The sequence below is a fragment of the Neodiprion virginianus genome, chromosome 5, assembly GCF_021901495.1.
Source record: "Neodiprion virginianus isolate iyNeoVirg1 chromosome 5, iyNeoVirg1.1, whole genome shotgun sequence".
NCBI classification, from domain to species: Eukaryota; Metazoa; Arthropoda; class Insecta; order Hymenoptera; family Diprionidae; genus Neodiprion; species Neodiprion virginianus.
In genome coordinates, this window is record NC_060881.1 from 26,307,917 (window position 1) to 26,320,442 (window position 12,526).

General features: G+C 36.9%; 2 protein-coding genes across 3 annotated transcripts; one reads left to right on the forward strand and one right to left on the reverse strand.

Moving 5' to 3' along the window:
* Nucleotides 1-131: 131 nt before the first annotated feature.
* LOC124306217 (60S ribosomal protein L18) lies at nucleotides 132-2,565 on the forward strand. The gene is made up of 4 exons (XM_046766621.1): nucleotides 132-279; nucleotides 408-494; nucleotides 1,613-1,819; nucleotides 2,153-2,565. Exons 1-4 carry the CDS (start codon nucleotides 277-279, stop codon nucleotides 2,420-2,422), a joined length of 567 nt encoding a protein of 188 aa, XP_046622577.1. The 5' UTR covers nucleotides 132-276; the 3' UTR covers nucleotides 2,423-2,565.
* A 7-nt stretch (nucleotides 2,566-2,572) lies between these two features.
* On the reverse strand, nucleotides 2,573-6,503 carry LOC124306206 (thioredoxin-like protein 1). Of its 2 annotated transcripts, XM_046766598.1 has the most exons (12): nucleotides 6,266-6,503; nucleotides 5,710-5,824; nucleotides 5,522-5,625; nucleotides 5,257-5,328; nucleotides 4,938-5,038; nucleotides 4,731-4,834; nucleotides 4,392-4,633; nucleotides 4,158-4,333; nucleotides 3,855-3,996; nucleotides 3,472-3,671; nucleotides 2,873-3,104; nucleotides 2,573-2,754 (listed from the first exon to the last, which is right to left on the reverse strand). In XM_046766598.1, exons 1-12 carry the CDS (start codon nucleotides 6,281-6,283, stop codon nucleotides 2,737-2,739), a joined length of 1,524 nt encoding a protein of 507 aa, XP_046622554.1. In that variant the 5' UTR covers nucleotides 6,284-6,503; the 3' UTR covers nucleotides 2,573-2,736. The 2 variants fall into 2 exon arrangements, with proteins under 2 accessions (XP_046622554.1, XP_046622555.1); XM_046766599.1 differs by lacking the exon at nucleotides 6,266-6,503 and having other exon boundaries at nucleotides 5,714-5,775.
* Between the last annotated feature and the right edge of the window lie 6,023 nt (nucleotides 6,504-12,526).

Consider the following 12,526-nt stretch of genomic DNA (forward strand, 5'->3'; position numbering starts at 1 on the left):
AGAATACACAGTTCAAACATGTTCTCCGTTGTGGAATTTTATTCGCTTTAAAAACACAGCAGGATAAAATAAATACCTAACCCTATCCAGTATACGGTTTTGAGAAAAATCCGACAAGTACGGATAAGTGGTGTAATTTCGAATTCTCGCGACTCGCGGCTGCGTTCAAGATTGACCGGAAAGAGTCAACAGCCAGCAGTGCTGCCATCTGTTCCACTCTCTCTTTCATCGCCGTTCACGTTAATCGGCGTCAGTTTCTTTTTCCGGTGTGTCAAAATGGTAAGATGGTCAACATATTTTGTACGCTCCACGTAATCCCTTCGCATCTGTTAAATACGGGATAATGATGACTTGTGCATAAAGTGATCCTGTAGGAGGTGTATTAATAAAATGGATTTTCTGCATAGGGTATCGACATCAACCATAAACATGACCGTAAGGTTCGGCGAACCGAGCCCAAGTCGCAGGACGTGTATCTCAGGCTTCTCGTCAAGGTATTTATGCTTTCACCTACTTGAACATTTCACTTCTTCTCATTATTTGCCTGCATCAATTCAAAAACACCTCCAAACTTCGAAATTTTCAACTCTGATAGGTTTTTTTACATCAGATCTTTCAGCTTTCAAGCTGTGCTAGGTTAGGTTAAGTTTCAATTGGTTGACCGTTTCACGGCTGTTTACTCCTTGCCGAAAACACGTGTTCAACACCAACTTTTGAAGCGATCCAATTCAAGAATTGCACATTTCTACAATTTTCCGTGAACAAACTTATTTATCGATTGCGTGCCAACGCCAATATGATATCCGATTTGTCTGTCAGAAAATTCTATTTTTTTTTTTTTGCAAACTAACCTTCAGCAGTTGTGTGGTTGTTATGTTCCACTCTGTCGAGCTGTTTTCTGGTTTGTTTCCACATTTTTGATGTTTCGCATTATCTTAGGTGGTCGCAACACTGTGACTATGTTATATCTGACTTCATATAAGACAGTAGGTCCTGACAACCGTGATCGGACTGCTATGTATTACTACTGCTTGTATTCTAAATTTTCACTACGTTTAATGTGGTACTTATCACATTTGATGAAACCCAAAAGACAAGTAGTAAAGAAAGAAAATTATCATTTCTTGTTGAGTAAATGTAATAAATTGATTACCATCATAATTGCATGTGATAATAAAGGTTATAACAGTAAAAAGATGTACACATATAGCAGATTTCTATTGGAAAGAGACCTGATGTTATTTGAAAAATGAGAGATGTATCATTTCGTATTTGCTTGCAGCGTTGATGGTAAATTATGTATTATCTGATCCGATGTTTGAAAAAATTAAATTTCATCATTGTGACGTCAATTATTACAAAAAAGTATATCTAAAACTTGTTGCGAACTGCACTCTGTGTCAGTTTATTCATAAGCTGGTTCAATTTGAACGTTCGCTAGAGAAAACGAAGGAATCGATTTTCCTATTCAGACTTTTGGCTTCCTGTTGTCAAAAGTTCCTTATAAAGGTCGATACAAATTGTAAGTTTTTTTTTTTTTAATTCAATTGCTGAAATGCAATATATTACCAAATGGACCATGCTGATAGTTTCATGCAATATCCTTTCGCAGTTGTACCGCTTCTTGGCCAGGCGTACTACTTCCAAGTTCAATAAGATCATCCTCAAGCGTTTGTTTATGAGCAAAATCAACCGTCCGCCGATTTCACTGGCTCGTATTATCAGGTTCATGAAGAAGGAGGGTCGTGCTAACCGAATCGCAGTCATCGTTGGAACTGTCACTGATGATGCCAGAATTTTGGAAGTACCCAAATTGACGGTAAACTGATATTTTTTCGATTCAATTCTTGGTGATAAATTTGTTAATTTGCAGGCAATCCATGTTTCGACATTATTTTTCGTCTTTTTTGTTGTTATTGTTCTAAGTTAGTTATTGCGATTTAATATTCAATTCTCTGTTTCTGAGTTTTCTTCAAAATTTGTACTATTACGTTAACCCGATACAATTTTAACAGAAAATCCCTTTATTCAGGACTTTTGCAGGATCTCGTTCGAAAAGAATAGCTGCCCGTTGTAATTGCGCAAAATACCGAACTGTAATTTATAATCTATCATTTACTTGGCCCTCATTAAATTCGGTCAATTTCGGTAGGTATGCGCACTCCGTGTTACTGCAAAAGCGCGAGGACGTATCTTGAAGGCTGGCGGAGAGTTGATAACTTTTGATCAACTGGCGCTACGTTCACCGACTGGAAAGAACACAGTTTTGATGCAGGGACGCAGGAATGCTCGTGAAGCAGTCAAACACTTCGGGCCAGCACCCGGAGTGCCACATTCTCACACTAAGCCACTTGTACGCTCAAAGGGACGTAAGTTTGAACGTGCCAGGGGACGTAGGCGTAGCTGCGGTTACAAGAAGTAAACCATCCTACTTCGCCGTCGTTTTTTTTTTCGCCATCAGTACACGACTTTTACGTTTAGATATTCATTTAATACTTCAATACCTTGATTGTGTATCGATTGTGTTGTACTTTGGTACAAGGGAATGGTGCGAAATAAATGTCGGTATTTAAAAACTAACAAACCTGCGGTTTTCTGTATTATTAATTCCTCATTTACCTTCCAATATTTTGATACAATTTTATTCATCAATTCTCGTAACTATTTCTATTACTGGTTAAAACTTAACAAATACCTTAAAATCTTAAAATCTCGCCATCAGCTTCGCTCGTTTATTTACGATCCGGCAGGATTCTGGCCAAAAATAAATTCATTAGATCATCATTCCGCACTTGTAAGCACGCATTTCAAATGAGGTATAAACAATTTTGGAACAAAGGAAATGAAAAAATGGTGTTATTGTTAGACTGACCGCTTCGGGTGTTTCAGTGGCCTCTGTTTGTCCTTCCGGGTTCTCTTCCCCTTCAAGGTTCTCTTCATCGTCAGACGGCACTTCTTCAACGAGACCTGGAGCCGGAAAGTAAACCGCAGTTTCGTCGACGGCCTTTTCGGGGCTCTCGCTAACGTGATAAGGTCCGATCCCCGCAAAAGCCAAAAAAGATTCGCTGTCTATCTTTTTAACGACGCAAACGAATACTTCGTACCTAAAACATCGTTGTTCAGCCCACTATTGATCGATGCTTCACGATTTTAACTATCATTTTCAATTCTCATTGTACAAATTTCGGAAGTCTGTTAGTAGTGACATTTGTGAAAACGGGAAGGAACCAAATTTTAATCGTAATTCAGTTTAACAGGAGTTTCGTAAATTTCAATCGAACCTCGTGAAATTTACAACATCTATTTGTTATCTTTCCAGTTTCGTTGAAACTTGTAGGGTAGGAAAGACTTTCGAATTGAGCACTGATTGCTTTTCAGCCGAATCAATTGCTACGGAAAAAGGAGAAGAAAAATCTACTGTTTCGCTGAATTTCACTCCAGGATATAGAATGAGTTTGGTAATTAACAAACCCCGTTCGCTCCTCGACCTTTTCCTCGTACTCTTCGATGGACGTGGCTATGCGTTTAGCCTCCGGCGGTTTGTCGCGTTCAAAAACACCGAAGTTGATTAAATCGGATTTGTAGTTGCTCAGGATCATCTTGATGTCGTTCTTTTTCGTACTGTCGTATTTGAACACAATCACCGGTGGCCGAGACATTTCGTGTTCGAACTGTACAAAACAAACTCATTAGATATCAATAACAACGATGACGTGCCAACACGAATCTGCACTCAATCTCCGATCAAAACCATCGAATGAACGGATGACATCCATCCTAAACATTAATTGAAAACAACGATATTCGGCACGATTTCCAAAAATCTTAGTAATCGTCGCGGTCCCTTTGCTCACCGGATAATTTTTCTCGACGTAGTTTCGAAATATGACTTGAAAAACGGTGGCTTTGCTTCGAGAATTTGGCGGGGCCCAAACGACGGGGTAAATATCGTCCTTTGAAGGTGGTGTAAAAGCGGGTCGATGGCGCTCGCCGAAACTAGAATAAAGCGAATAGTAATTTACATATGTAATTAGACGCAATGACACGATTAAAGAATAAAATTTCTTATCGAGAGAGAGTTGGAATGACCGAATAAAAAGACGGCTAGTGAAAATGGTGGGAAGGACAAATCTTGAAGAGCAACGCTGATCCATTACCAGCCTTCCATCGGAAGTTTATCAGGTTTGGGCAGCGACGGTTCACCGAACAGAATGTTCAGCAGATACTTTTCAACGTCCATCTCCAACTTTTTATCGCTGATTTTCAGTCGCATGCACATACATTTTCCATCGAGCAAAAGTTTCCTCGCAGTTTCCGTCATTTCGTAATCTGACTGTAAAAATGAGCGGTATAGAAGTAGGTCGAACGGATGCTCGTTGGGTTTTGTTTACCTCCTTGAGCATATCGTTGATCATCGTTTCGTCCAATTGCTTTCTAAACTCCTCAGCTATCTTGTAATTTTCGGGTAGTAATTCTTCGATAAGTTCCATGTACGGTGGGCTGGATTTTTTATCCCTCCTGTGAAATTCTTCGTCCTTAAATACCCACGGATAAAGTATCAGGCACGTTTCCTTTGCCAGTGAAGTTGTATAATGCGTCATTTCAGCTTCATATTTTGCCTTTATCTCAGCCTCTGTTATCGTACATAGTGATGACGTTTTTAAATATAGTTACCAAATTAGTTGCAATGATTAATTTTAGAAAAATTTTCTGGGTTTAATATGCTGTACCTTCTTGAGCCCTTTTCGCAGCCTCTTTGGCCAGTCTCGTCTCCTCAAGAATCCTCAACCTCTTCTCTTCTTCTGGACTTCGTTCAGTCACTTCCATTGAGAATCTAAAAGATATATTTTTGTCACAAAGTGTGTCGGTTTTTTATTAATATGACGACGTAGGGATAAAGAATGAATTCCATAGATGACAAATGGCGAGAAACTCACTCGGGAGGATCTCCGGTCTGCAATCTTTGCAACTCCTCATTCAAGACTCTCTGAAGTTCCGGGCAGTTGGCTCCGAAGAGTAAATTGATCATTCGTCCATTCTGAAATTTGTAAAAACACGCAGAACGTCGATCAGTGGATACGTAAAACATCGCGAATGCTTCACGCACGGCAAGGAATGTTTTTATCCTCTCAAAGAATCGTATGAAAATCAAATCATTCGTGAGGCCTTCTATAAAATATACATAAATTCATGAAATGAAATCGCATTCTTTCTCTTAACTGCAATAATTTTCATCAAATCAAAGCATTAACTCACGTGAAGAAACATCCATGTAGGCTCGCTCTTTCCCCTAAAACGTTCGAGATCCTTGATATGGTCACATTTTGCCTGAAAATGAAGACTAGAAATCATGCGAGCATCGAATGAATTAGATAGTCCTTACGAAACTTTTGCGGATTTCAAAGTTTGTACTTCCTCTGTTTTTACAAATTTCTCTGTTTTATTTTCGTGCGACTGCCATGGAATCATGATTATATCGTGACGATATCCGTGCCAAATTGATTATTTCAAAAATAATTACAACAGCGTAGCTGAGCAAGTCTCCGCCGATTTCCATCTTGACCTTTTTCAAGAGACTGATCATCCCTGAGCAGGGTCCGCTCCATCCGGAATAAACGTCGACCACTGAAAACAATCACGGAGTATCCGATTCAGTTGAAAGTATTTGATAAAAATTAATGGGGAAGAATTTTGTAACGATCAGCCGACCTACGAGCCCTTTTCTCTCCAATATCTTGGACCAGTCGTCATCCGTGTTGACTTCCGTCTGCAAAGCAGTCGGTGTACTTTTCTTTGCCATTCGTCGGGCGGCGCTGATTCCACCCTTAGATGAAGAAAAGTTTTTTTATAATCTTCATAATTTAGGTAAAAAAATTGTCATCTCTAGTATAATCTCGACAATTCTTCAGTGAGGAATATATTACGTGCGCAAGCGTTTGTTCCGCACAGACAATCTGCTCTAAATTCTATTTCAAACTTTGCAAGATTTTGTTTTAACATTTGGTGTGTAAGTTTTGGTAATCGAAGAACACGCTAATTATCTTGTGGTTTGGTTAAATTTTTTATTCGTATACGAATATTGAAGAATACGATATCATCAACTGGTCAGATGTTAAAACGTTCACAGCTTCAAACAGGAGGAATTCATTGCAGTGTAATAATACGTCGAATTGCTTCTCTACGCAGAAATAAATCTGACACGATTCAAACGATATGCAATCAAGAAACATGATAAGTATACAGAAACGAATGTATAAAATATCACCCTTTTTCGGCCCAGCATTTTCTTGTGTTTATCGATGGTAGCTTGGATTTATCGAAGATGAAGTGTACTTTGTAATGTTGGGATGAAAAGAGCAGAGGGATGAGCGAAGAGACGCGATAATTCGAGGCGGAATAACACAGCTGAGAAATCTGCCCCGAACGATAGTCGAGTATAAACTGCAGCTTTAAGGGCTTACAACAAAAGCTGTATAATTCTGATGTACTACGGGGACATCGCGACATCGAGGAAACACGCGAAGCCTTTGCTTGCGAGCATTAGCAAACTTCGGCTGTACTCATACAAACGCGAAATAATTATTGTACACCGAGAAGAGAAGAGAAGAGAAGAGAAGGGCGCTGGAAGTCGACTTCGGTGAATTCAGAGCCACGTTTATTGCTGACAACCCCTTAATTACATAATGGGACAAGTAATTCATGTCGTTTCGCTATAAATTGCACGGCGGACGGTGATTCCGACCTTAAGAAAAAGTAGCAGAAGAAAGAAAAGGGAATATAAATCGTTCTTAAAAAATATAACATCAGCGTTGAAAAAGTTGGCTCGAATTTGACTGATTAGAATTTAATTTAAAGAATTTTTCCTAAATATGGAAGATAAAAAATTTTAAACTCTTAAAAGTTATATGAAGAAGCTTCAGATGTTACTATAACGTCGACTTGTAAGAAAGTTCTTAGGGTGTTTTCGGTGTTTTACAGACATTGGACAAACAGTGAAATTAAATAAGCTGCAGAATTTCAAACACGATCATAAACGTTTTGCGCTGTGAAATTAACCCCGTTGAAAAATTTGACTTTGATACGATTTAGATTGCACAAAATTGCTCAGCTGCAACACGTCGCAGAATATTGTCGCGAAGTATATTTAACGGTCGATTTTGTTAATTGGGAGGATCGTAAAATCCGTCGAACAATGTACGGGGGAAAGTGGATGTAATAATAGAGATAAATCTATACCGAAAACGGTAAGCTGTAAATCACGAACGGCAGGGAAAGTTCCGGATTATATTCGGTTCACGATTTCGCGGTTTTGTATATACATCATGTTTTAGGATCGCTTCCGTTTATACGTATATGTATAATAATATTACGTTCTCTGTGACGAAAATGAGTAACAGTCCCGTTTCTAATCTATATCGTATAAAACTTTTCCCTGAGAATGTCTCTTTACAAACAATTAACCGAAGACATTTTATCTGTGGAATTCAGAGCCGTAAGTCCAATAAATGTATCCGAGTTTTTCTCGTTGGTAAATTCTTGTAGTAATTACGTAACCTTGGAAATTCTTGTGCGTCACCACTGTTTTTCAATTACGTTTTTTGTCGTTTTTTAATCGATTTATCTCAGTCCTTGTAAAAGTTCGGTGAGTAGACTCGTTTTCTTCTATTTGCAAGAAAAAAAAAAATCGGAGGACAGAAACACAGACATGGTATTTTTTTTTAATTGGAAAGTCTTATTTATAATTCGTTTTAGAAGTATAGATTTTTTATCGCTTGCAAGAGCTTGAAATTCGTCCAAAGTTTCGAACCGTCGTCATCGAAATTGTTTGAAAAAGTTTTATTTCTTCTTTCTACATTGTTTTTTGATTTTTTTACTCGTAGATCTAAATCAATCGGCAACAAGAAATACCAATTACATACTTTCGAAGTATTAAAAAGTAGTCTTTGCAAAAATCTAATTATTTTTACACTGTAATATTCGTGTTAAATTGCAGGTTCGTAGCGATGTTAAGAATGATAAGTTTGAGGGGTGAAAATCTGTGTGGAAGAAATGATATATTAATTTTTTGTATTTTTCAAATACATCGATTCTAAGTACATAAAGTTTTCCTTCTTCAATTCTACTCCAGTAAACCTTGAGGTTTGTTTTACACGGCAAGTTTCCTCCGCAGAGGCCAGCTGAATATTTGCATTGAGAACTAAAAAATGCGGAAACTGTAGGAGAAGCCTAAATACCTATGAATACCACTGGCTGTATCTGTTTATTATGCGGTAGGGTTTCAGGGACAATCGTTTGAAATACGTATATACCTACAAGAGAATAATTCTCGTATTACTATACATCGTATAATACGTATTAGGTATATAGTGAAATACGTTAAATTACCAAAAGATTATTATCGAACTATCATTTCAACATTATAGACTACCATTTTCCTTTCTGCTTTGATGTGCCTTTATTGAATCAAACACGACATCTGATCAATATGTGTTGTATAATATTTGTATGTTCTGTGCAAATACGAATTTTCGATTAATTGACTTTTGTTTTTTCCTGTGCTTGAACCGAATAAGAAAATCGTGTACCTATTAACGTTGCTTGTATTACAAAACGTGCAGATAAGATTGGAGAAAAGTGTATTTATCGCATATGTTTACTAATTTCATTCCCTGTCCTTTGATGAACCCACCAGAAAATCCATGGTTGCAAGGTTGTTTTGATCGAAGTCAAGTCAGTCCAAAGAATATAATGATCGATGATTAATGTTATATCGAACCGTGTATTAATACGTTAAAAATCAACTATCATTATTATCACTATTATTACGTAATGATTTCTTTTCAATACAATTTTATTCACGAATTGACTGGAATTGAAAATACAAAAATTTCGTATTAGGTGTGACTGATCTTCACGATGGCACCACCATGTGTCAACTATTCTCAGCCTTCGAGAATCGCTCGTATATAAATACAAAATCACCGCATATGTCGAACATATATTGTGTTTACGTTTGTATCGATATTATATGTACATATATGTACATTCATAGTGTGTGTCTATAAAATAACGTGCGATTCGAGCCCTGACGTGCAACGACGTGACTAAAACTTTACGGATCCCCTTGAAAATTATTCTAGCTGTGATTAGACAGATTCATCGATTACCGAAAAAATTTAAGAGAGATAAAAAAAAAAAAAAATTCTTTCTTCTTTGTTCTCAAATTTTTGCTTAAACGACCATTTATCTGTATCTATTGAATAATTGCGTGAAATGTTTTGCCTGCGATTTATAGTATATGAAAAAGTATGTTTCTATAGCCAGGTAAAAAAGTAACTTAACTATTCTAACTAGTGCTACCCGATTAATCGATTAATCGATGATTTCGGTTAATCGTCATTCCAATTAATCGATTAATCGACGATTCAAAGCTGCCCCATAATAATTCTGCAGGTCGATCGGTACATGAATCGAAACCGTCGATTAATCCATTAATTGGGATAAAGATTAATCGAAGCTGCCGATTAATCGTTTAAAAATAATAGGTAAATATGTAAAACAGAAAAATAACGTTAGGTCAGAATTGAACTGTTCTGAGAAATAAATAGAAAGTTGAAGGAATACGAAGTTATATAATACAGAGTCAGAAGGAAATTCGGGCCCTGGTCGACTACGCGACTGGGATATAAATCACAGTGAGAAAATATGGGCTGCGCGAAAAGCGATAAATTTGACATATCGCATCACGCATTGCGCGAATACACGAAACTGTGACAGGTATAAACGCTCGAACACCATCGGCGTCAATATTTCTTGAATATTCCGGTACCGAGTTACCTAGCTGTGTGTAAGTGTGACAATAAATTGGCGTCGTCCTTGGGAGACAAAAATGAAATCGCCGTCGAGGACGAGGCGAAATTGCTACACGCTCGTCGCTCACTTCCGGTACGGAAATCGCAAACAGGATTAGATCGCAGCTGTGAACCCGCAGCGAATTGATATACATGTAAGGTGTAAGATATTACAAAGGTATTTGTGCCTCGGCTAAGCTGAAAACAAAAGTTATTTTTGTACTGAAATACTTTTTACAACAATCTGTATAAGAACATGTAGAACATTTTGCGAAGAAGTTTTTATTTATTGTTTATCGTGGAAAAGTTGGAGCGATTCCTTATCGTTAGATTAAAATATTCGTTTCTTAAACACGAGATTTTTGCTCTGCACGTTTCCAGGTGAAATTGCTATTTTTTCCTATTTTTAACATGTGATTGAACGCGGAGTATTTTTACAATTAATATGTAATGTAATCATTCCTTGTATTTGGATTTGAAGAAATTACTCTCGGCCTCTTTATTCAATCGCTTTCTTGATTGCTTGCAATTCTCTTATAATTACTTCGATAATTGAATTTGCGTGCATCACGTTAACGGTATACGGTAATATTTATTGCTGTGAGATTAATCGATTAATCGTTTTTCCGATTAATTTCGATTAATCGACGGTTTCGATTCATATACCGATTGGCCTGCAGAATTACTATGCGGGACTTCGATTAATAGATTAATCGAAATCGTCGATTAATTAGAAAACCGATCAGTCGATTAGCACTAATAATATTATTATCGTTAGAAGAAATATCTGCTAAACCATCGTCAAATTTTAGAATAATGGCAAAAAAAAAACACTGGTGTTATAATGAAAAATTTAGAACCGATTATGATGGCAATCAATTAATCGCAGACATAAAGAAATAAAATTCACCCAGTTTTCATAGAATTTTCCAAAAATTTTATATATTACCAAAAACCATCATTATTTTGACTGCCTGAAAATTATAAGCAATATTCTGTGATCAGAATAAATTACCGACATTTTTTTTGTAACAGTGTACGAAAATTTGAAATATCGATAATATTCCAGGTTTAGTTATAAGATAAAAATGTTACTTTCGTTCCAACATTCCTTGTTTTCGTCATCAAGCTTGAAGAAACAAATCACGATTCGTTTCTGCATGTTGTTTTATTTTTTTAAATATCAAAACCGACTTTATCGATTCTCGTTACTCCCACAGCAGCATAATTGCATGATTTACTGCAAATTCGTGCATATGACAGGCTTGTTTGCACACGCAGTAGGAAACTTCTTTGATTTGTCAACCGCAGGTAGAATTCATTACCAAAGACTAACAGAATAGAAAAAAAAAAACACATACACACACACACACACATCAAGGAAGAACTGCGTTATTTGTATGCCACAAGTGTGTATGATGATGACAATGATCGAAAAAAATTGTATTACGTACGTATAATGTGAGGGAGAAATATATCCGTGTAAAAAGACGAGTATTTACTCGTTGCCATTGGATACGCGTATTTCGAGGAGCAAATACCTGCGTCAAGTAGTGTAATCGACAAATTGGTGTATATACTCCCTGTATAAGTCCGGTCTAATTGGGTAAATATTTAGGGATGATTATACGTATTTCGGATAAGTTTGAAATTTTTCTGCGTGGCAAGAGTTTTTATTTTCCAGGAATATAATTTCAGGCGACTTGCATGATGTATGGTAAAGATATGAAGTTAATAATTGCAATAATTCTTAGGTAACTATATATCACGAAACCCTGAAAAAAGTCATAACTGCAGTGCGGTCGACTATTGCAGCGGTTTCGTTAGTTAGTAAAAATGGCTTTCGCATATAACTTACAGACGCATAATAGCTGTAATATTAATTTCACGACAGCAGTATAAGGGATTAATTGTTGTATTATTACACATTGATGTTAGATAAATTCGTTTCTTCTTAGCTATGTGACAAAAATAAATGCACACGGTAAACGATCTATTCCGTTACAAACTGTCACTACAGAATGCGCGGTCAATAATTTAATGAAAACGAATATCAGAGTGTACTCTGATAAAAATCATAAACATTCGGAAATGGAGAACACATATTGGTTTTGAAATGATTAATTGTCATTTAGCTGTCTCGCGTATTTACAATATTCCGAGAAAATTGTAAATATGGAAACTGAAAATTTCCCATCTGCTGAAGAATACTGTTGAATCATATAATCAGAAATACTTGGTAACTAAAAAACTCTTGGATAAAAATTTCAAAAAGAAACCCGTAACTCGCCCATGTACAGGAAATTGTAGTCACGCATGCCGCAAAGGTTGCATATCATAGGCAACACATGTATATGAGCCTGCATGTAGGCAAGTATAGTTACACATGTGTGAGATGGTTGCCCAGAGAGAAGATACGACAAGTACCTTTTTTTCGGCATTACAACATGATTTTTCTAACTGAAATAATGTCGGTGTTGATTATCGATACACATAGACCGATTCGGAACTAAATTCTCTTCCAGACGATATCTTGAAATTTGCCAAAATCGACTGCAAAGTTTTTGTCGCCTGAAGAAGTGTTGTTTCAATTAATGGCGCGTGTCGTTTGTTCGTCAAATCGCCGCTGCTCGTCGCGCCGACCGTCCTATTTCTTTACACCCTAGACTTATAAA

What these genes read in the sequence shown, in the direction of transcription:
- LOC124306217 (XM_046766621.1), top strand. An exon ending in ATCTCAGGCTTCTCGTCAAG is followed by an intron (nt 495 to 1,612) that starts GTATTTATGCTT and finishes ATCCTTTCGCAG; the next exon opens with TTGTACCGCTTCTTGGCCAG. An exon ending in TGGAAGTACCCAAATTGACG is followed by an intron (nt 1,820 to 2,152) that starts GTAAACTGATAT and finishes CAATTTCGGTAG; the next exon opens with GTATGCGCACTCCGTGTTAC.
- LOC124306206 (XM_046766598.1), bottom strand. An exon ending in ACTTGCTCAGCTACGCTGTT is followed by an intron (nt 5,329 to 5,521) that starts GTAATTATTTTT and finishes CTTCATTTTCAG; the next exon opens with GCAAAATGTGACCATATCAA. An exon ending in TCAACGATATGCTCAAGGAG is followed by an intron (nt 4,334 to 4,391) that starts GTAAACAAAACC and finishes TCATTTTTACAG; the next exon opens with TCAGATTACGAAATGACGGA.